General features: G+C 48.4%; 1 protein-coding gene across 1 annotated transcript in view; it reads right to left on the reverse strand.

Annotated features, from left to right (window-relative positions):
* EDRF1 (erythroid differentiation regulatory factor 1) overlaps window positions 1–23,648 on the reverse strand; it is a 1,702,580-nt gene that overhangs the window by 1,604,284 nt on the left and 74,648 nt on the right. Inside the window, exon 2 of the mRNA XM_069611509.1 lies at window positions 13,756–13,952. Within this exon, the coding sequence (XP_069467610.1) occupies window positions 13,756–13,952 (197 nt within the window). The remainder of the gene's footprint in view (window positions 1–13,755; window positions 13,953–23,648) is intronic.

Genomic DNA, 23,648 nt, shown 5'->3' on the forward strand with positions numbered 1-23,648 from the left:
GAACTGGTTTTCACGCTCGGCAAGAGGACCTCTATTCTTGTCGGGCGAGGTCGTTTCCCTGCTCAGAGTTTGTAACTTTGGTAACTGCAGCTCCTACTGCCTTCTAGGCAGGTTTCACCGGACAGTCTCGAAGAAAGTGCCCTGAGTTTCCGCAATATAGGCATAATTGCAACTGTTTCCTCCTTTCCCACTCCCTTTGTGTTAGAGGACCTTTCAGACCCCCTATTTGCATGGGTTCCCCGGAGTCTACTCCTTTGGAAGGAGTTGGCGGTTTGGAAAGTACTCGAGCATCAAACTTGGAACGATCGGCCTTCCTGTTCTGCAGCCTGTGATCTATTTGAACAACCAAGTCTATATAATCCGAACAGTCTTGTGGGGGATTCACTACTTGGGCTAAAACATCTTTGAGCTCTCCACGTAGACCTCTATAAAACAGCGTAATCCTTTTGTCCTCAGGCCATTGAGTTTCCACTATTAGTCTATTGAAAGATGCAATATAAGCCAAAAGGTCTTGATTACCCTGTCGCAACGAAAGAAGCTCATTGTCCAAAGCCTGCCCCTGTGAATGTCTTGCGAACAGTTTTTCCATACTAAGCTGAAAGGCTTGAAAATCATGGAGAACCGGATCATCTTGATTAACTAGAGGGATCGACCAGTCTGCTGCATTGCCACTAAGGTACAAAAGTACAAAAGCTACTTTAGCTTGATCAGTTGGAAAGGCTGCTGGCCGGCATAAGAAGTGCAACCGGCACTGATTGATAAATACTGCAAACCTCTTTGGGTCACCAGAAAATCGTTCGGGCGGAGCCAGAGGTACATTCCCAGGTAGGTTGATCTGCACTGGATTCATAGAGGCTGTTGAATGAAGATTTGCCCCTGATGCGGGTAACGGGGTCTGTCCGGCTTGTGACTGTAGCACTTGTCTAGCAAGATTGTCTGTTCTCTCCTTGGAAATAATTAGTTCCCTTCTTAGAGCATTCGTTTCCTGACGAGCTGCATGCACTTCTGCCCTTAGTTCCACAAGTAACCGGGCTAGGGGGTCAGTACCCGAGGTTTCCATAGCGCCTGGGCGAGAGTTTTGGGGTAGGCTTTGCGTTCTGTAACGCTCACCTGATTCTCGCAGAGGCGCCGGTCTTGACTGGGCGACTACCGTATCTTCAAAGGTGATGTGTAGCACCCGGTTGGCTCTTTGGGCTGGACCTCTGTGCACTGTATGCCTGACGTGTAGAGTAAGATGTCTTAGGTAAGTGAATACCGAGCTCTCCATCTGCCTCGGGGCAGGGTGCTGTAACCAGTTTCTTCACTGGATAGGTAGCGCAGGCCTCTTGACTTCAGAGGACTGCTGTCCGTCGTTTACTGCACGAACGGTAAGTTTCGAGTCATTCAAATGTCTTTAAAGTCTTTAGTAATGATGTCCCTTGTTTTGCAGGGTTCCGGCGATGGCGGATGACGGGCTGAAGTGAGTTGAAGATGGAGCCCGTGTGATGAATAGAAGCGCCTGGTAGCACGTAAGTAAGCGCTTGTTGCCTGCTTCACGATGCGCTCTAACTGTCTTTTTATTTTGCAGGTACGAGTTCGGAGCGGCTGCAGGGTGCCGAAATACCCACTGGATTAGATGTGGAAAGGAGTAATGGCACATGAGTATTACGTTCCCCAATGTCTTTAAACGCACCCTGTTTTGTCTTTCAGATGCGGGATGCAGCGCCGAAGGCCTCCGGAGCGTGCGAAGAGATGGTAAGCTTTTGTCTTTCAGATGCCGGAATGCAGTGTGAAGACCTCCGGAGCACACGAAGAGTAGGTAAGCCTTTGCCTTCCTTTGCCTTTCAGATGCCGGAATGCTAACCTGTTCTTTCTTGTCTTTATAGGTGTTGCTGAAGACTGGATTCAGGATGGTAAGCCTTTTTCCTTAGGCCCAGGACCGGATGCAGAAGACACGATGAGCGTTCTGCTGCAGAGGTTGCAGAATAACGCAAAGCAAGATTCATCCACCGGGTGTGGTTTAAATAGCCTCCTGTAGTGCTTAGGTGTCTCCTTCCACAGCCACGCCTAGGTAAGAAAAGAGTTCCTGGTAAGAAAAGAGTTCCTGCCTTCCAGAAGAGTTCCAGTGTTCTGAATTTAGGGAGTGGCTCCAGCCCCACCCAACAGGAAAAGTAGTTCCAAACAGAAGAGGATCAGAGGCTCAACTGGCAGGCAAGTAAGCAGCATGGTCTGCTGCAGGTAAGTCCACCCAAGCATTATGAGCCCGGCGCTTCCAGCGCTGGGACTGGGCATATTTATGAGCCTGGTGCCACTGGCGCCAGGACTGGGTCCAAAAGGTCCCAATTGGGACTGGTTGGCACTCGGAACCCGGGTTATGGATCTGCTTCCAAGGGAGTTGGGAAAACCCTGACCTTTTGGAAGCAGAGATCATGACAGGTTGCAGCGGGGCTTGCTCGGACATTCTCGTACAAGCACATTTTGTCAGGGCTCGAAACTTGCTCATATGTTTTTCAAAAAAAATTCTAATGCCACTGTGGTCTGAAGGGCTATTGGCTCCCATTCTGAGTGAAGGTCAGCGCCTTTGAATTTTTGCTTGCGAGCTGAGCAAACCCACGCATCGTACACAGTATAAGGTTCAATTGGTTTTCGACCTTGAAAGAAAGGGAGGATTCCGAAAAGAATGAAGGGAGGGGTGTAATACCGTCAAATATGATAAGGTTCACCATTCCAAAACTGGACAAAGGAACATGTAATTTCATTTTATGAAAATTCGTTGATCTGAACGGAGTCTCTGCGGTATGCCAAGAGAATGGAAATGCTGAATATTATGTACGTTTCACTTTTGACGATTTTATAGACCAACGAGTCAAAGTATCATTAGCCGACCATTATTGCTGGCTTACATTGTACTGGGTTGGTCTTTGTGGCATATTGCAACGACACGCAAATAAAACCTGTGTGTGTACTTGTCTTTGTCCCAGGCACATGAGCAGTCCAGCATCGAGATGCATGTAGTCCAGCACTGGGTTCCCCCAGGTTCCTCAAACACCAAATTCCACACTAATATTTAGTTAAAATGCTGTCTATGCGTTCTTCGAATTGTAGCCTCAACTTCTGCATCCCATTTCGAGCTGAACATACTCTACAGCACTAACCTCTGAAAGAAATTGTAGACTACTTTCCACATTGTTTTCTCTATGTTCCCATTGTTTCAGGTCTGAGTTCATCATTAGTTTTAACACAGGGCCAAATTAATGGGTAAAATGATAAATTGTAATAAAGATCGGCTACTGAGACACATTTCTGTTATGTTTTTCAAACAGCTACATCCTACCTTTCTGCGATTGTTATTGATTCCAGATACCAACAGACAGGTTTTTTAACCGGCAGCTGCAGATACACCTGAATGGCTGGATCACAATGACGCTTTTTTGGGACGATCGCCACGGGCCGGTACGCCCTTACGCGGTACCAGCGATAAGGAGCAACCTAACATCGTTTACGGTGGCCTAGCGCCAAGCTGATGCCCAAGCCTTGCGATTCACGCTCCGTACGATGCGCTTCTTATACCCAAAATGAACACCGCGTGACTCACGATAAACATTTGTGGATCGAGAACAAAGAAAAAAATTACCCATTTGCTTGAATATGGCAATCGCCGGATGTTCTCGGAGCGTTTATTGTGAAATAAAAGTACTTTATAAATTGTACAGTTTTGCTATTTCCTTTAGAAGTATAGTTTTATATTCAGAATTGGGACGCGCTGTGTTGTGAGATGATGTGTGTTGATATTCCGGATTCTGCGTCAACTAAGGTTAACACGTAGGTGATCACTGGGCGTGTTTGGCTAGGCTGCCCAGTAACGTCATGGAGATGGGCGGAGAATATCGCTAGTTTTGGTGATGTCAGCCTCAGGAGCGGGGGATATGATTTAGTGCAGCCAGGGCAGTCCACCTTGGGCGATGTGGCAAAGGATAAGATTATCACAAGATGGCCGCGCCCTCCTGCATGATTTTGCATGTGTAAAAAAGAGGAAAACTACGGTAAGGTGCATAGGAAATGTTTGTACGATCGATCAACTTATGCTTAAAAACACATGCCCGAACCCTCAATAACATTTCTGAGCACAGTATTCCTTAAAGAATTCAGCTATGTCACTGTGCTATGTCTGAATAACATTTAAATCTTTTGAAACAGCTGGGGCCATTCTCCAGAGAGGACATGGTCTACAACAGTTCAAAAACAACATGACAAAGCCACAGGGGAATGGTCAGATAGCATTCAGGGGTAAATGCTACAATCCAGAACCATAGACAACAGCTCGGGGGCGAGTAACCACAAATCTATACATGATCCAGAGTCATGAAAGGATGAATAGAAGTTGTATTTCCCTCTCCTCTGAGTGCAGATCCCGGCAAGCATCAGCCATCAGAAAGCACAAGAGCAGCAGGTGCAGTGTCTGGGCTGCCCTGGACAGGACCTCAGGGGCGCTAGTTGTTCTGTCAAGCTGAATATCAAGGATTGTGTTGATATTTCCCCCCACCCCCCAAATTATCCATGCCCCATCAGCAGCCTCCAGTGCGTCCGGGACCTATTGATAGAACTCTAGTCATCGACTTTGGGCCCATATGTACTGACCAATATGACCAGGCTGCCTGCCAACGCTCCCTAGACAATGACATATTGACCAATAGGGTCCACAATGCTCTTGGAGACCCTGAATCCCAGAGACTGATGTATTAAAGTGAGGACGCCCATCGACCTTGAGGAGTAATCTGTGCAAGGGACCCCAATGGCACGTAAATGCATCATGCACCCTCCCCAGGACATGGGTTTCCTGCAGAATGAGGATACTAGACCTACGTCTTTCGACATACGAAAGGATCTTCTTGTCCTTAACTGGGTAATTCAATCCACATACATTCCATGTTAGAAAAGTAAGCAGGAGCCCCCCCGCCCACCTCATTACCTGCCATTTAGAAATGCTCGCACCATTATACTCAAAGTACTCAGCAATGACCCACATGCTGCCGACCATCAAATGACCGTCAAACATTTTAACATTTGAACACCTCCCCATTTCCAACCGCCCCCACCCTCACCATCCAACCCAACTTGACAGTGTATCCCCCAAAACGCTTTGTATGTTACATTGGGGAGCAAAGTGCGAACACCAGCTGAAACTGAAAGAGTTAGAAAGTTCAGCAAAGCATCCGAGTAGCGCCAACCATTACAAGCCCCAGATCAGTCACCAGATGAAGGCTGCGCAGTTGTAGAAGTACAGTTTTTCCATCCAGCTTCGGGACCCCGGTCCACCGGGATAGGTATGGAGCTCTGGATACATGCCATGGCCTTATGTCATGATGCCTACCCCCGGGCATCAGGACCAAGCCCATCAGCTCTGGGAGCAGGCATCCAGATACTTATTAAAACCCCAACAGCCCCGGCTGGGGGCTGTTTGGGTTCAGTCTTGGAGCCTTAGGCGCCAAGCTCATCATGTAAATCAGTCCTGGCGCCATAGGCGCCAAGCTCATAGACTTTACTTACCTGATGCAGACCATGCTGCTAGTGAGTCCAAGCCAACGTGAGGCCTGGATGGGACTATTTTTCTACAGGGACGATTTTCTACTCGGGCGTGGTTCTAGGGAACTTCTTACCTGGAACTACTTTGGAGGCTATTTAAACCACGCCCGAACAACAGCACACGCTTCGCGTTATTCTGCATCCAGCAGCGTAACGCTCACCGTGCCTGCGGACTATTTTGAATTCCTCACCTGATTTCGGATCCATCTCGCCTCCGGACCTGGAAAGAACATCATTTCTGTACGCGTCGCATCTCCAGCTCCAGCGCCACGCCATACTCACTAGTCCTCGCAGCATCTTTCGATTCGGCGCTGACTCCATCATTTCTTCGCCGAACTCCGGCATCTGAGGGACAAAAGAAAACAACAAGGTGAGCCGAGAAAACCAACAAATAAAATACTTATCATCATAGACTTACCTGATTACCACCGGAGGCATTATTCTATAACTCTCCACATCTTCATGTGCCGTACCTGCACGTTAAACACCGGCAACATTTACCGGACGGCGTCGGGTAATACAGACTCTTACCTGAGCACCACCAACTGCCACGAGGGGTATCTTGTCATGATCTTAGTTGCAAGACAAGGAAGGAAGGGGGGGGGGGACAAGATTGAATGATCGGACATATTGAACTCTATGAACTTGATACTTACTGAACCTTGCCAGGAACCTCAGAGTCAATACTCTCCGGAACTCTTCCACACCTTCAAACCAGTGAAGTAACTGCCATCAACACGCCCCTGCAATCCACGCAGGATGGAGAGCTCATCATTTAAAAACATAAGGTGAGGTTCCTAAAAGGGGATATCGGAGGTGACAAGAAGGGAGAACGAGAACAGCGGGAGGGGGCTATCACTCAAATCCACAGGTGGCTAAATCCCTCTCTCCACTTGCAGGAGAATACTTCTACGGATCAAGCAGACGAGATTAGGCAGGCCAGTCCAGACAATTATCTTGGCACTACGCATCACGTTGGTGGAGACCGCAGCTGTCCGGGTCCGATCGACGCCCCTGTGGGAACCAGGTGAGGTTAACACTCATCAGGGTTTTCAAAGATGTGCGCCCGACCTCCATGCTGTATGCGCAACTTGGCTGGGAACATCATTGCGTATTGCAACTGCCTGTTACGAAGGAGACGTTTTACATGATCATACGTTCTGCGAACCGCCAGCAGAGAAGTCTGGGTAAAAATGCACCCTTGCAGATTCGTACTGAAGTGTCCCCTTCTATCTAGCCAGCTCAAGGACAAGATCCCGGTCTCGATAATTCAGGAGTCTAACAATGATCGTTCATGGTGGAGCCTCAGGCTTCTGGATCTGGGCTAACGAGCTGTGCGCCCTCTTGACCAGGAACTGCGCAGAAAAGACTGACCGCAAAACAATCCCCAACAAAGGGTTCCATGGGGCCATGGACTGATTTTTTGGGTATCCCCACTATCCTGATGTTATTCCGGCGGGAGCGAGACTCTAGATCATCATATTTCGAGAGTACAGCCAGGAGCTCCTTCATGAAGGTCTGTAGATGACGGCCACTCGGCCCCACTGTATCTTCCAGGTGGCAAGCACACGTCTATACCGCCGTAATCTGACCACTCTTCTTGTCAAGCTTAATGCGTAGGGAGTTGATGGTGGACACTATGGCCCTCATTACAAGTCCGGCGGTAGCTGTGCCGGAAAAACCGGCAGGCTGCCGCCAGACCCGGAATTAATTTCCACCTCTGGACTTGCTGGATTTACCGGGGTATTACAGCCCCAGTGATCCGGTAATTCTGGAGGCAGAATAACGTTACTCCCCATTCCCATGGAGTCCCATGGGATTCCATGGGGATAGGGAGCATGGAAACAGTGGCACCCTAATTAACGGTGCTGGTGTTTCCATTTCTGTCTGCAGGCAAGTGGCGTTACTCCCGCCAGGTCAGACCTGGCCGGAGTGACACCACCCACCTGTAGAACTCTTAATCTGCCGGTCCGGAAAGACAACGGTGGCAGCGGGTTTACCGACACCATTGTTTCTGGACCGGCAGGCTTGTAATGAGGCCCTATATCTTCAAGCTTGAAGTTTACTGACGCAAACCAGCCTGGATCGCTGATATACAAGGATCCATATTGGGAGTGCGAGGAGGGCCCCCCAAGGCTCAATTGATGCGGTCTCAATCACTGTGGCATCTTTATGTAGGGTATTCGTACAGGAGTACATGGGACTTTTCCTGTGTTACCACGGGTCATGCTTGCCGGGATCCAAAGAAAGACAAGGGGGCCACAATGCAGCACTGGAGGGTAGCGCCGCAAAAAGTGTCAAACATCCAAATGGAAGCAGCAAGTCTTGTCAGCGACCTTCTGCCAACCAGTGTCCCAATGCACACACACAGATACCAGTCCCAAACAGCATCCTCCCAATATGGAAGAGGGTGGGAGTAACCACCACACACCCAAGAATAGGCTTCCCTTCCTGGCCCCACGCATGGGGCAGAGACGTACCTACAATGGCGGCGTCACCTCTGGGACCGCCACACTGCAGACAGACCCCTGGTAATCAGGATCTCTGCACAAGGCCACGTCAGGAGTTATTGCAGCAAGTGCATGCTACCCTGTCAGGGTATAGATGAAGAGGCAGGAGAGGTGCGAGGAAGGCCGCCCCCACAAGCAGGAGCAGTGGTGGCACCAGGCCGTGTCCCACCGTCCCCTAGCAGCAGTAGGAGTCCCACAGAGAAGTCCCCGCATCTAGAAATAAATGGCGGGCGGCCCAATGTCACAGCGTATTGCAGCGGGATTACACGAGGTATAGATATAAATAAGAGCTTTAGCATAAGATCTTCAATTATGGGCTTTGAACAAGGGTCTCTAATGCATTTCAATGCAGATGACATAGGAGGATGGATGTAACGCTCACCTGATTCCCACGGAGGCGCTGGTCTTGGCAGGAAGGTGTCTGCGACTCGAAAAGTGATGTGCAGGACTCGATTGGCTTCTGGGGTCGAACCTCTTCTCACTGTGTGTCGAACTCGAAGGGTGAGGTTTCTGCAGGTGAAAGAATATGGGGGTTAAGGGTCTGGGTTGTTGAATGTCCCTCTCTCTCTCTCCCTCTCCCTCTCTTCCTAGCTTCTCCGTAGAGCCCCCAGGTCAACGTGCTCACCTTGGATAGGTGAATGCTGGACTCTCCATCTGCGTCTGGTGCAGGGTGCCGTTGCCAGTTCCTTCACTGGTGAAACATAGGCCTCTTGAACTCAGAGGATTGTTACCGTCGTTAACTGCACGAGCGGTGAGTTTCCGGACACCTTTTTAGTCTTTATAGTCTTTAGGTGCGTGGCACGTTAATATTGAACAGGACTCTGTATAATGCTTTTCCCTTTTTGTCTTGCAGGACTCTGGAGATGGAAGATGGAGTGAAGCGCCTGGAAATGAGTAAGTAAATGCAAGCGATCAAACTGTCTTTTTCCCTTGGTGCTTAGTTCGTGCTGAAGAGACGCCAGAGTATTTGCAGGCGTTCTATTGTGAAGAGCGTGATGGGCGTAAGTAAATACCTGCCTAATGTCTCTTCTTTTGTTTTCACAGGTGGCGATGCAGCGTGAAGAAATCCGGAATTCGCGGAGTGCCGGTAAGTAATAACAATGCTTTTGTCTTCACAGGCGGAGGCGCAGCGTGAAGAAATGGCCGCAGCCGATGGATCAGGTGAGTAAGCACTGCGTGTAAAGGTTGCCTTGCTAACCTGTTGTTTCTTGTCTTTGCAGGTGCTGTTGTTGACTGGATACAGGAATGGTAAGTATAATTCTTGCAGGTTCAGGATCGAAAGAAGAAAGGCTGGAACAGACTCGGTGAGCGTTCTGCTGCAGATGCAGAATAACGCGAAGCACGTTTCATCTATCGGGTGTGGTTTAAATAGCCTTGGAGTGATGAGGCGTCTTCCTCCACGGCCCCGCCTAGGTAAGAAAAGAGTTCCAGTTCCAGAAGAGTTCCAGTGCTGTATCCAGGGAGTGGAGCTTGCCCCACCCAGGTAAGAAAGTAGTTCCTGTTCACAGAGGACTTCTAAGTGGCTGGTAAGTAAGCAGCATGGTCTGCTGCAGGTAAGTCCACCCAAGCATCTTCATACATAATATGTGCCTGGCGCTTCCAGTGCCGGGACCGATGACTTTGATGAGCCTGGTGCCACCGGCACCAGGACAAGGTCCAAAAGGTCCCAGTGGGGACCAGCTGGTGCCTAAGATAACGGTTAGGGGCCTGCTTCCAAGGATGTTGGGCTGTTCCTGACTCCTTGGAAGCAGTGATCATGACAATGGATTTGTGTTGTTTGGCTATGTGTCCCAGCCATTTAACGCCATTTGCAAGTAAAATCTATGTTTTTCCTCCCGTTCCCACCCATTTTACCCTAAACCACACCGCTTTTTACACTTATTAGCTTTATCATGCCTTACAATCAAACGTTGTGCTCGAAGCGTCTGCCAGTGTTTTTTCAAAGAAGTCTTATGAAAGTTAATGGCTTAATTGGAGCTGTAAACAGACTACTGGTGTAATAATAATGCCTTAACCAGGTCTACCTTCAGCCACTCGATTTATAGGAATGTGTGTCCTTCACTGAAGTCCTGTTAAAAACAAGTATTGGCAAAGCCAACAAGGTTGGCATGCGTATAAGTAATTGGGCAAATGGGTAATATGGGTAATTGTGACTCTCTCTCACTCTCTATTCTCCCCTCTGGCCCGACTCACTCTGCAGGCTACACTCTGGATGTTCTGATCTCCTCAGACCTTCCACTTTCGATCCCTCCCACCACTCCTCTCTCCTGGAGTGAACACTTTCTCCTTTTTCCTCCCAGCGCACCCTACTCTTCCCCCCAGGCTAAGCCAATTCCAGCACTGCCACCAACCTCGGTTATCCCACCCATGAAGCGTGTTTCAGTTTTCGTTGCCATTTTCTCACCTCCCCCTCCCCTTTGGCTGACTCACGCCCTGACACAGCCCTCTCCATGCTCCACTCTGCTATATCCGATACTCTCGATGTTCTTGCCCCTGTCATGAGGATCTGCTTGAAACCCAAAGCCAAGTGCAATTCCTGGTACGATTCAGACCTTGTCACCCTTAAACGCAAGTGCAGGGTGGCTGACAGAAATGGCGTGCTTCTGGTACATCCTCTGAAAAACTGGCCTGCTGCTTGCTCCAAAGGCAATACCGGCTCTCAGTCCGCACCAAGAAGAGAGCTCACATCCAAGCCTGCGTCTCTGCGGCATCTAACAACACAGCCGAACTCTTTAAAATCTGCAAGGAATTGGCCAATCCTGCTGCAGTCTCTACCTCTCCTGTCCCTTCCCAGGCCATCTGCATGGTTCTGGCTTCTCACTTCATCTCTAAAATTCAGGATATCCTGTCCTCTCTCTTCCTCTCCCCCCACCCCCTCTACTCCCTGCTCTTCCTCTGGCCCTTCTTTGGCCATCTCCCCTCCCTCCTTCTCTTCCTTTCCCCTGTTCTCCCCAGACGAGTTTTCTAGACAAGTCTGATCTATGAAAGTCTCATCAAAACAGGTTCATCCCTGTTCCTCCAAAACCATCAAGGACCACATTGACTCCCTGGCTCCTGCTCTTGCCAACTTCTGCAACCACTCCTTCGCCAATGGAGTCTTCACACCGCCCCTGAAGCACTCCCTTGTGCACCACCCTTCTCAAAAAACCCTCTGCCGACTCGTCCTGCGCGGCTAACTATCGGCCAATCTCCATCACTCCCTTCCTGGGCAAACTCCTTGACAAGCTGGCCATCTCCCAGGTTAATATTCACGCTGAATCTGTCGGTTGTCTTCATGACCATCAGTCTGGCTTCAGAGCTGCCAGAAGCACGGAAACTGCTCTCCTGAACATCTGTGAAGACCTGCTCTCAAACCTTGACTCCAACACCCCCTGTGTCCTCATCTTACTTGATCTCTCTCCTGCCTTTGACACTGTCAACCATGCCATCCTGTTGAACCGTCTCCGTGATAACCTGGGTATCACTGGTCAGGCCCTGGCTGATCGATCCTCCCAGCTCCAACTTGGGTCCTTCCTCTCCTTTATCTCTATCGCTACCTGTGGTGTCCCCCAGGGGTCTAACCTCTCTCCCTGGCTGTACAACCAATACCTGGCACTTCTTTCCCACCGCATTGCCGCTCTCTGCCCCAACTTCAAGTGCTATGCGGCTGACACTCAACTCATTTTCATGCTACCTTCGCCCACCTCTTCTCCGTCCCTCATCTCTGAATGTCTGTCTGCTATCCAGGAGTGGTGTGCCACCAATGATCTCTGCCTTAATGCCAGTAAGAGAGATTCTCCTCATCCCACTCCCTCCTTTCCTGTCATTTTCTGGCCGGCTGCACTTGGCCCTCTACCTGCTCCCACCTCGAGGCAAAAAACCTTGGGGTCATCTTCGACTCCACACTCTCTTTCTCTACTCACATCTCTGACGTCTCTAAGAAGTCCCACTACCAGCTGCACCACCTCAGAGGTATTCTTCCTTTCCTCTCCTTCCCCCAGAAACTTACTTTCTCAGGAGCTCTGGTTCTCTCTAGGCTGGACTACTGAAACAGCCTCTTTCTAAATCTGCCTGCTTCTACTCTCTGCCCTCTACGAAACATCCAGAACAGGACTGGAAGACTTGTCCTGGGCCTCAAGCCCAGGGATCGTATCTCTCCAGAATTGAAATATCTTCCCTGGCTCCCGTTGACTGCGAGGATTAAGTTCAAAACCCTCTGCATTGTCCACAAGGCCTTCTGGGGCCGGGGGCCTCAATACCTTCAACTCTCTCTTCCTAAATATCATCCTTTTCGAGCTCTTCGCTCATCCGCCTCCAACTCCCTCAAGGTCAGTCGCTTCTCCAAGCAACGAGTTGATGGTAGAGCTTTTTCCTCGGCTGGGGCCTCCTTCTGGAACCGCCTCCCAGCCTCCCTGAAACTTGAGGAGAACCATCTCCGGTTCCGGAAGCACCTCAAAACATTTCTCTTCGCTTCTGCTTTATTTCCTCCTCTCCCCTGCTGAATCCCTGGCTGAACTGCACTGGTTACCTAGCCACCCTCTGATCTCGGACCCAGGTCCCCTCCCCCCGCCAGTTACACACCTGCACTGCCTCCCTGGCAACCCCCACACCTGGGGACTGTTTTTCTGTATCCCTACAGTCCCCCACCAGCATTTGACACCTGATGTCTGCACTTACCCTGGCATTTGCCACTAGCTGGCCCTACTTCCAATATGGTTATTATTATTTCCACCCCCCATGTACTGCACTGTCCCCACCCCCATCCCACTCCACAATTTTCCTCTTCCTCCTTCTCCTGCACGATCTGAATGGCACTTGGCCTAGTAGGATCGTTGTCTCTGTCTTCCCTCTGTTCCCCCTCTCTTGCCACGTCGCGCCTTGAAACACTTGTGTATAGGCGCGTTATATATGCCTTATCGTATCATTTGCAAGGCACTGCTATTTTACGCACAGTTACTTGCACCACTTTCAGCTGCTGCCATTTAATACCACTACAACATTGCTTGGCAAATGTCCTATTTCTACACAAAAGCCCAAACTGCTGGCATTGCTAATACTTGTTGATAAGAGCATCTGAGATTTTGGCTCGGTTTATCAGTTGTCTGCACTTCCGAGAACTCCGTTATTCATCGTCCACATTTTTATAGCAGGAATGTTATTAACCAGAACAGTACAATAATCAGCAAGGTCAGGTTGTGGTTAATAACAAGATATGGTTAAAGTAGGTCCAGATAAGCAAACTTCTGTCAAAAGATTTTACCTGGTCAACTGCAGACAGTCCAGATGTGATGAAAAACGTATGGAATTGTTCATTAACCCAACTTTTTACACACTCCAGACGCTGGCCTGAAAAACATTTCCCACCACACCTTAACAGCTTTCAAAGTTTTCTCCAAATTACCAATTTACTTCACACATATTAATAGTTACGGGAGTCATTGCCGCTTTGGACTGTGCGTGGTCCCTCTTCAAGAGAGATGGAAAACCCATCTCAGAGGTTCTCCAGCATTATAGCCCAGTAGATGGCATCATGACTGCAATGCATTGTGTTACCATCAGCCTACTTAACTACTTGCAACATTATTTTTATGCTCATGAAATCATTGGATATAAACGCAGTCCCAAAAGTATTACATTGTAGCCAAAGAAAATCATTCAAACAGGTGTTTGCCATATATTGACAGATTGCAGACGTAGATCTTACCTTGAAAATGGTTTGCTCTTGCTAAAACCTTGTATGTTTGGTCCAAGATTTGCGCTTTCGCGTAGCCAGTTAGTAGGTGGAAGCTTTAAATCAGTCTTTTCTTGAAGACGCGCAAATGCTGCAGCAGGAGGGGCAGACGAGTACTTCACCACAGCAGTACTCTTCACTTCACTGCCTCCAAGACACAACAAGGATTCCTAGTTTGTCAAGAACAAATTAAAAGTTCTTCATGCAGTATAAACATTCGCTGTGCATTTGAATATTAGATATTTAATAACAACTATTCAGATTAATAATGTGCAACTTTCACTAAATTGTTAAATTAAAAGAATGTAGGTATGTTTAACTATCTGCAGCTACATATAAAAATGGCCCAATTATTTTTTGCAGATCTTCACTACTCCCACTCTGTTATTCATGCCAGTATTTAATGTAGGTCGTGCACTCTGAAACAGACCAGCACACTGCTGCTTACCTATTTTTTGGGAGGTTCCTCTCCTTGCCAATAAAGGACGAACACACACGTTTCTGGTCATGCAAAGGGATGGAATCTGGCCACTACCTTCTGGTCTTCTTTGCCCAAATTCTTAATCCATAAAGTAACTAGCTTTTTTGATGGGCGCATCATATACTGAACAAGCTTGCTTGTGCTACCGCTTCTCTGTCTGTCCCGCTTTCTTGGTCTCAATCATTTTCTCCATCGCACACTCTCACTGCGGGTGAGAGTTGTGATTTCAAGTGCATTTTTGCTAGAGACACCCCAATCATTGCTGACCACATTGTAAACAGAGACAAAATAGATATAACTTGTAGGAGGAGTAGACGGGTGCTGCGTTTTTATGGTTACTGGTAAAATGAAAACAGCAACGACAGGAATCCCCCGGAAAGGGGCCCAGTATTTGTATACATAATTTGTCATTGCTTGTGTCCTTCAGGAATGCAGCCATCACATTGAGGGTGCATTGTCCGAAAGGGGGTGGGGGGAATGGGAGATGTGGCTAGACTTTACCTCAGGTGCTGAGTTTTTGGCAGACATTTTAAGGGACCAGACAACCAGGTTTTATTTTATTCAGTAATTATTATTATTATGTTTGTGCATGATTTAACGAACGAGTGAGTTCAGCAGAGCTACCACAAAAGTAACAAATTGCCTTCATGCTCACAGAAAATCATTGGTTTTAATCTGAGCACAACCCTTTCCAAGAAGGAAGGATAATTTGAGAGACAAAATGGTGTATATTCTCAAAGAAGCAATTCAAAAAGGAAATTACTAAATTATGTCAGGACCGGAGGCAAGGGTTTTTCTTTAGTAGAAAGCACAAAAGCTCAAATCACACGAAACAACTACATTTGCCGGCAAATACTTCGAATATATAGTCCCAACCAAAAAAAAGCAACAACAAAAAAAATTAACACGTTTCAAACCACCAACCTCCAACTCCTCCCTTGTTGTTAACCCCCAGGACTTCCTTCTGAAGGCCAAATTCTTTGCTGCTAAAGCAGCAAATAAGGACTCTGGTGTCTACAAATGTTTATTGTATATTTTCATTACGGTTGCAAACAAGGGAGCATGAGTGAAGAATGCTCAAACGCCAAAGCAGACCCAGGCGAGAGCAGCATAATTTATTTATTTTTAAATAGGTTACTGTCATGCTTTTCTATTTTTCAAGAGAATAAACAACTTTAAGAACATTTATTTTTGTATTTTTTTAATTTTAATTGCAATCAAATTTAAACAATTTTTTTAGCAATACAATAATTCCAGTATTGATACATCTATTAAAAAAAAGAAAAATACAAAAGGTTTGAAAAGCAAAACATCTTCCAGAGATGCCTTACAATATTTCAGATACAAATTTGACTATTGCAATGACAAATTTGATCTTACGTCCTTCTATCAAAGTCCTCCACCAAACCTCTGAATACAGATTCCGAAATTCAGACAAGAGAGAGCCAAAGTGAACTGTTTGTGCCTCGTTGGGCACCAGGCAGAGAATTGTAAGATGTTTCAGATTTTCCACAACAGACTTTTTTTTTGAGTAGCAGCATTTGTTCCCCTGGGATAGACCACAGATTGCCTGTATCTCGTGCGTGGGGAGAAGGTTCAGACGAGTTTTCAAGAATTGGTCTCTGACATTCCTGTCAGGGAACTGTTTTAGGTAAGCACATACTGTGTTTCGTTTGAGGTTTTGAGGCAGGCGGGCAACAGATTGGTAACTGCCAGCTGCCTCCAAAGTTGTAATCCAGTCCTGCTGCTTGAGTTTTTTTCTTGATCCATGTTGGATTAGTCACTAATAAATCAAGCAAACCTCCAATCTCTGCCAATTGACTCAACGTTTTCAGTCTCCAGTTGTTCAGTGTAGGATTCCGGGCAGCCATGAACTCTTTGTACAACATTTCCAAGATAACTGGTCATGAAGGCATGAAACATTTCCTAAACAGAGCCTATCTGTTCCATTCCACAGTCATTTTTAATGACGAGCGCCCCATTTCTCTCCGGGTGATTTGAATCGGTGTGGATAGGGGCACGCCCAACACCTTTTTCCAGAATGTGCCTTCCAGCCGTGACCATATGCACTCAAGAATATTGGGCATGGCCTCTGCTCCATATCTCACGGCAGGGACCACTTTTTATTTATAGAAAAGTAGTACAGGCATTATTGAGAAGCGGTCAAACCTGCGGTTTAGAGCACATGCTTGATTTGCAAGGCCTTTAGCTTTTGCTTGTAGATGTGACAGCATTGGGGCTTCTGATCCTGAGTGGCTTAACCATACACCAAGGTATTTGAAAGAGTGCACTTGATCAATCCCCTCTCCATCCAAATACCACAAAAAGCGATTTTTCCCTCTATTTGAATTGCCAAAGCTCATGATTTTAGTTTCCTCTTTATTGATTTCAAGGCCGCTAGATTTAATATAACTTTGAAGTGAGCCCAGCTGTCTTTATAGACCTACAGGGGTCTGGTCGATTAAGACAACATCGTCCCCATACAATACACGTGGTAGCTGGACTCCCCCGACCTTTGGTGGAAAAGATCTTGACACATAGGACCCTCATGTCTTCCAAGAAGAAACTGAAGAGTGCCGGGGCCATTGGACACCCCTATTTGACGCTTCTCAAGGTAGTGATTTCATTGGATAGAAGGCCGGATTTGTTCAACCGCACTCTTATCCTTCTGTTGAAGTGCATTGCTTTTATAGATAGGGTCCAATAAGGCTGTAGGGCAGTTTTTCGCTTCAAGTTTATCCCATAATTTACAACGGTCGATTTGGTTGAATGCCTGGACCAAGTCCACAAATGCCATAAGATCTTTGGCTTGTTGTTACCTGTGTTATCACTCAATAGGTGGAGTAGTAGTATATTGATTGAAGTCCCCACTCCTTTACCGAAACCCTTTTGGAAGGGGTGATCGTTGAAGCTTACTTGTATGCACCAACTGTGGAAATGGTCCAGGATTATCATTCCGTAAGGTTTGCCCAATTACATCCAGGAGGGCGATAGGGCAGTCATTTTTAGGGTTCTCTCGCACTCCTTTTTAGTGGATTGGGACCACTATTGCCCTCATCCATGAACTAGGGATTTGATGGCTAGTAGTAACTTGGATCAGTAAGGTGAATATAAAGCTAGCCCATTCTTCAAGATGTTCTTTCAACATATAGGCGGTCAACCCGCCCGGCCCCGGCGCTCTCGAGCTGTTCAGCCATCGGATGCAATACTGGTATCATTAGAAAAAACCCAAGGCTCGATCCCCTGAGCAGGAGACTAACAGGAATGTTATTTGATTCCACAGCGTAAAGTTTTCCAAAGTGGTTGATCCAGCTCACTTTGCTTATTGGGTTAGCCTGTTCATCATTGGACACTGTCCCCTCCGATTTTATCAGTATCCAAAAGACCCTCAGATCTCTACCTGCTGATGTCCTGAGCATTTTCTCAGGATCATTCTGGTACATAATCCGTCTGGCAGAGAACAGGAAATATGGATACATTCTCTTTTCTGTGAGTGCGGTTTCTAAGTCCTTAGGTGAGGCAGATTTTCTTGGCACCCTAACCAGCCTCCTGACCACTTTTCTTCGCGCCACTAGTTCTGCATTAAATACGTGTAGCTGGTTTAAAGACAAGTTAGCTTTCCTAGTACATTTGATGGAATATTGTTTCAGGAGTGGGGGATATTCAACTGTCGGACATGTTATTTCATCAATGTCCATGGTTCGCTTCCTTATACTGTTAGATAGTTTCAGGTGAGACCCACCGCTACACACGTCGACAGCTGTGGACATGCTTTCCCGGTGGTCAGATCCAGAAGCCCATTTCAAAAGGAGCAGGAGGAGGTGATCGCTGTTGGTTGTTTTGATCACTTGAAACATTGTCACTAAAGGGAGAAAATTACTGGAGACGAAGATGTAATCAATCACCGGCTGCGGGGGTATATCACCTCTGAAGTTGCCATTCAGCATGTGCATGTCTTTAGAGTCCATCCACAAACTCCACATTAATTGTAGGAACATAATGTTGAAATAATTGTTTTGGATCGAGTGTCTTTTTTTGAATGCCTGAAGTTGGGATATGTTTTGCTTTGTATGAATTAATATTGAATAAAATTGCGATTGGTACCTATTTTAACACCGAAATGCCTGGCAATTCTCTTCTGAACAAGATTACCAACAGCAACCCCAGACACGTGTTTCAGCCTGAAGAGCCTGGTTTCAGCCTGAAGAGCCTGGTTGGGCCTCTTCAGTGAGGTGGAGCTGTGCCTCTCTAAGAACAGTGAGCAAGGGTTCCACGTCTGGATTACCCTAGTAACTTAGGGTGAAAACCCAAAGCTATTTAATATGCAAAAAAAAGGGGGTTCTGGGAGTCTCTCTACTACCGGCCTATATCCCGGTTTAGAGTCTCAGAGTCTTTAGCTCACCAGGTTTTCACAGAAGAGAAATGTCCACTACATATCAGTCTTTGCCCATACCGAGACAGCTCAGTCCGTTGTTACAGGGACTCTGTACTAGATATTTGAAGATTGGTAACATTTTTAAACAGACCTCTTAAATACCTGCTTGACATAGAAGACGAATAAACTTGAAACTACTTCATTTGTCAAGCAGTTGACACATGTTACAAGTTTTGTTACATGTGCCTTTTAACTAAATATTAATAATTGTATTAGACAAGTGTTAGGGCAAGCTTCTTCAACTATCCTCTCACCCTAGATAAGCGGCCCATCAGCGCTACCTAGGGGTAGAAAGTACATGAGGGTTTAGTTTAGTTTGTAGGAGGGCAAGCTAGGCAGTAGTCGTACATTTGGTAAATTTGTAAATAACAAAATTGAATTACCTCAGATTTAAATGTGTGACAACACTATTCAGTCTAGCATGTCTCCACACCCACCTTATGGGCACACTATACACTGCAGTCTGCTCAAAGTACTATCTCTATCTCTAGCAGTGTTTAGTTAGACAGTGGTGGCACATCACGAGATGGTCTTATTCCCGACTAGTTTCATTTTGAGCAAGTGGGTCTCTGCCCTGTCAAGCTGTCCTACCCCTGGTTGTGCATCTTTTGTCTACAGGACATTTATACAATAGGCCTCGTCTGTCTTGAAAGAGGGCGTTGTCTGCTCCCCATTACCCTACTAGATATCCTGTGTGTGTCTTATCTAATGCAGGGTTGCTCCATTTCAGAAAGCCACCTCTTCTAACTGGTCACTGCTGTTAGATTTTCAGAATTCATTAAGTATTGTCTGGTTTACTATTTTTCTTTTTTTATAGGAATTCCTGTTTTTTGCTCATTTGATTGTTTGGATACCATTCCATTTCTGGCATTACCGAGTAGTGTAGGCAACATTTTGTCCATTCAAAGATGGACGTGCCAAGAGGGCGCTAGAGGGCCATCCAAGATGGCCGCCTTGGCCTGAGCACCCGCAATCGCCCCGCATCAATCCTTAATAATCCTGCTGTTTCCTGCACTGCACAGCCCCAACTCCCCGTCTCCTGTCTCCCTGATCTACCCAGCTGCCTGCCGGTGTTTTTCCAACGAGAATCAGCCTCTCCATGCCTGTTCGGGACCCTTGAGGCTCTGAGTCTGAGCCCTACACAGCTAGCCCGCCGGAGCAAGGGAAACCGCAGCCCACGTCCAGCCGACCACGAGCGCCTATACCACGCCGCCGGGGGGGTCTACCCCACTCGGCGTGGACCGAGCCCAGCGCGGGAGCGAGCGACGGGGGTCCGGCGGTGCGGGCTCAGCATCCGCCAGGCGCGCGGCCTACATCGGTGCCCGCCCGCCCCCAGTTGGCCCCGCCGGAGTTCGGAAGAGGGAGGCCGGAAGACCAGCAGAGACACCAGGTACGGGGGGGGGGGTTCGCGCACTGCGCTGAAGTTGGCCCCGAGCCGGCCCGACCACCCCCCCAGCCGGGCCCCCCCCCCAGTTAGCCCCGGCCGCAGGAGGCCACGATCCGGGGCTGTGGAGTTCCCGCCGGCGCACTGAGGCTTCGGCCTCGAGGGGAGCCAGGGGCCTGGTTCGGATCGGCGGAGGAGAGAGTCGCAGGGAATACCCCTGGATGATCCGGCCCTCCTCGTTCCCCTCCACTTTGGATTGATGCTTCGGTTCTGACTAGCTACCCAACACTCCGGGGGCGTTATTTTCCTGCACCCCTCCGGCACCTCGGCGCCCCGACATCCGCTACACAGCCAGTCGGGACGGTCACCGACGCAAGGCGGCATCCAACAGAGAACTTCGCCCTCCGTCACCCCACCGCAGTGTCGACACCATTTTAGAGAGAGCCCACCGGTGGCCGGACCGGCCACCACAGCTGGTCGCCAACCCCTCACCCAAATCAAACCACATCAGCCCCCTAGTGCGCGCAGAACGCAATCCAAAAACGGAGCTCCATTTTGTTATTGAACTATAACTCGCCCAGAACCGAGCAACCGGACAACTTCTGCCCACCCCAGGCCTTACAATACAACAGCTCTCACTTAAAGCGCACCGGCCCCACAGCCGAAATGGGGAAAAACGACAAGTCTCAGAGGAAATTAACTTTTGAGGGCGGCGTGACTCCAAGAGCCCACGTCCAGCCGGAAGACCAACCACCCGCTCCCGGTGGTTCGCCCCCGACAGAACCAGAGGGCAATACATTTGAAATAAAAGAACTCCTTTTAGACCTGAAGGCAGGCATCGGTAATCTGAACAACAAAATGGACGGCCTCGCCTCCAAGGTAGACCTCCTTCAACACCGCATAGACACTCACACAGAACGTCTAGACGAGGTCGAGCAAAGAGTGTCAAATCTGGATGATGGCACGTCATCCCTCTCAACCAAAGTTTCGCAACTCGAAACCCAAATGAAGGCAACAATAGCTAAATGTGAGGACCTCCAAGGTCGTTCAAGACGGAATAACATAAGAATCGTCGGGGTGAGAGAACATCAGCCGCAAAGTAGAATGGAGGAGTTCGTGGAGTCGCTCTGCTCATCACTCTTCAGTAGGGAAGCACTGTCCCCAATGTTTATAGTGGAGAGAGCTCACAGGATTCCATCGATCCGACCGGCCCCCGGCGCTCCACCCAGACCTATTATTGCCAGGTTACTCAACTACAAAGACCGAGACACTATCCTCCGCCTGGCAAGAGAGAAAGGAGAGCTCCTTCATGATGGGGACATAATTCATTTCTATCCGGACTTCTCTCCCACGGTACAAACCCAGAGGAAATCCTTCACCGCCATCAAACAAAGACGCCGTGCCAATCAATTACCATATTCGATGCTCTTTCCAGCACGGCTCAGAGTGCAGCATGGAGAAAGGGTCCACTTTTTCCAAACACCCAAGGATGCACGCATGTTTCTGGATCAGATGGGCTGCCCGGACCCGAATTCCAACCGTCCCAGGCCCCAAAGAGACAGAAATAACAGGAATCCACCATAGTCCGGAGCGACCAGGGGCGGAGTGAAAACTCGCAAGACGATACGGCGGAAACAGGCTCAAGTCATAGTGATTTCAATGCGGGGCAGGGTCGCTTGGAGGGCCCCTGGCGCCCCTAGCACAGCTCCAGTTTATTCCCCAGGGTGCACTCGGCTACCAGTAGGTCTCTAAGCTGAGTCCCTCGGGGGTACAGTTTTCACAGCGACATGGTTTCCAATTGTTACGCTGTTTGTTTCAAAGGGATTAGGTGGGATCTCTCTGTGGGCCAGTTGGGGGTTGCCCACCAGGAAGAGGGAAACACCACGGGTTGGTGGGGGGTTGTCCACGGACGGTGCCCTCAAGGCTCATCAGGAAAGTTCAGCGCCACAGGTTCGCACCCCCCCTCTCGCTCTCCGCCTCCTGGGCAGACTCCAATGTCATCTATTCAAGCAAGTTACAAAGCTATCAGCACCAAAGCCAACAAGTCTCTTCTCGGTACCTCTCTGAGACCAACGGTAGTAAACGAAAAGCAGACAATTAGAATGCCCCACCCAAACCATTCAACGTATTAACGTGGAACATTAGAGGTGGCAATATCCCAGCCAAAACCAGGAAAATCCTCCAATACCTCAGCGGCACGAAATCGACGTGGCTATGATTCAAGAGACCCACCTTCTGCCAGGGAATGAACACCAGTGGGCCAAGAGCTGGGGCTGTCACAGATACTACTCCTCTTACTCAACCTACTCTAGAGGAGTCGCCATACTTATACACAGAAGGATGAGCTTCCGCCTGTTACGCATGGCAAAAGACGCGGAGGGGAGAGCCGTCATAGTAAGCGGCATCGTAACCGGACAGAAGGTGACCTTTGTCAACTCCTACGCTCCGAACACAGACGGCCCCGACAATTTCGGATGGGTACTTACCCAGCTTTCCAAACAGGATCCTGCAACCATAATCTGGGGGGGAGACATGAACACTGTGCTTGATCCACTAATGGACAGATCAAAACCCTCTCCTCTACCTCCCACTAAAGCTGGCCTCCAAATAAAAGAAATCTGCAACGCCTTCAGCTTGATAGACATTTGGAGGGTCTCCAATGGCGACTCACGGGAATTCACCTTTCATTCACCTGTACATAACTCGAGCTCACGCATTGACTATCTCTTCATCTCTGCAAGTGGCCCTCTGACAGGCGATCGATGCTGCATACATCCAAGAACTATCTCCGATCATTCCCCTATCTTCCTCAACTTAAAGCCATCCACGCCGACACCACCACTACAACGATGGCGCTTCAAGAACGGCTCGCTAAGGGATGAAGTGTTTGCTTCCGAACTAAGAGACGAGATCATGGTGTTTCTCGATGCCAACGCTGGGTCAGTCACATCCGCTAGCACAATTTGGGAGGCACTAAAATGCTTTATTAGAGGAGTCTGCCACGCCAAGGAAAATGGCATCCACCGGCTCATCAAGCGCGAGCTCACAAACAGCGAAGGGAGACTAAAGAACCTCGAGCGTCAAGTCATTAATGGGGAGGATCCCAAAATATCAGCAGCCCTGAAAGAAGAATTGACGAAATTCAATCTAGCAGCAGACCGTGAGGTCAAATTCCTGAATCGTAATAGCCAAGCTCGTCAGTACGGAGAAGGCCAAAAGCCTGGGGCCCTTCTAGCAAACTTAATCAGAGCCGACAACAGAAGTGCACACATCGAGACGATCCGGACCACCACGGGAGAGTTAGTCTATACCGATGACAGGATAGCGGAGGAGTTCAGGGTCTTCTATCAAGAACTATATAGTGCTAAACTCAACAAGTCGTCGACTGCCCCACTGGAGTACCTGCAAGACACGGAACTCTACTGGGTCGAACATCCTCTCCGAGAACCCCTAAACGAATTGATCACGCAAGAAGAGATCTTAGAAGCCATAAAGTCCCTCCCCAGCTCCAAAGCGCCGGGCCCCGACGGACTGACGGGAGAATTCTATAAGTCCTTTGCGGGCAC

The sequence above is a fragment of the Ambystoma mexicanum genome, chromosome 8 (genome assembly GCF_040938575.1).
Source record: "Ambystoma mexicanum isolate Mex_15411 chromosome 8, UKY_AmexF1_1, whole genome shotgun sequence".
NCBI classification, from domain to species: Eukaryota; Metazoa; Chordata; class Amphibia; order Caudata; family Ambystomatidae; genus Ambystoma; species Ambystoma mexicanum.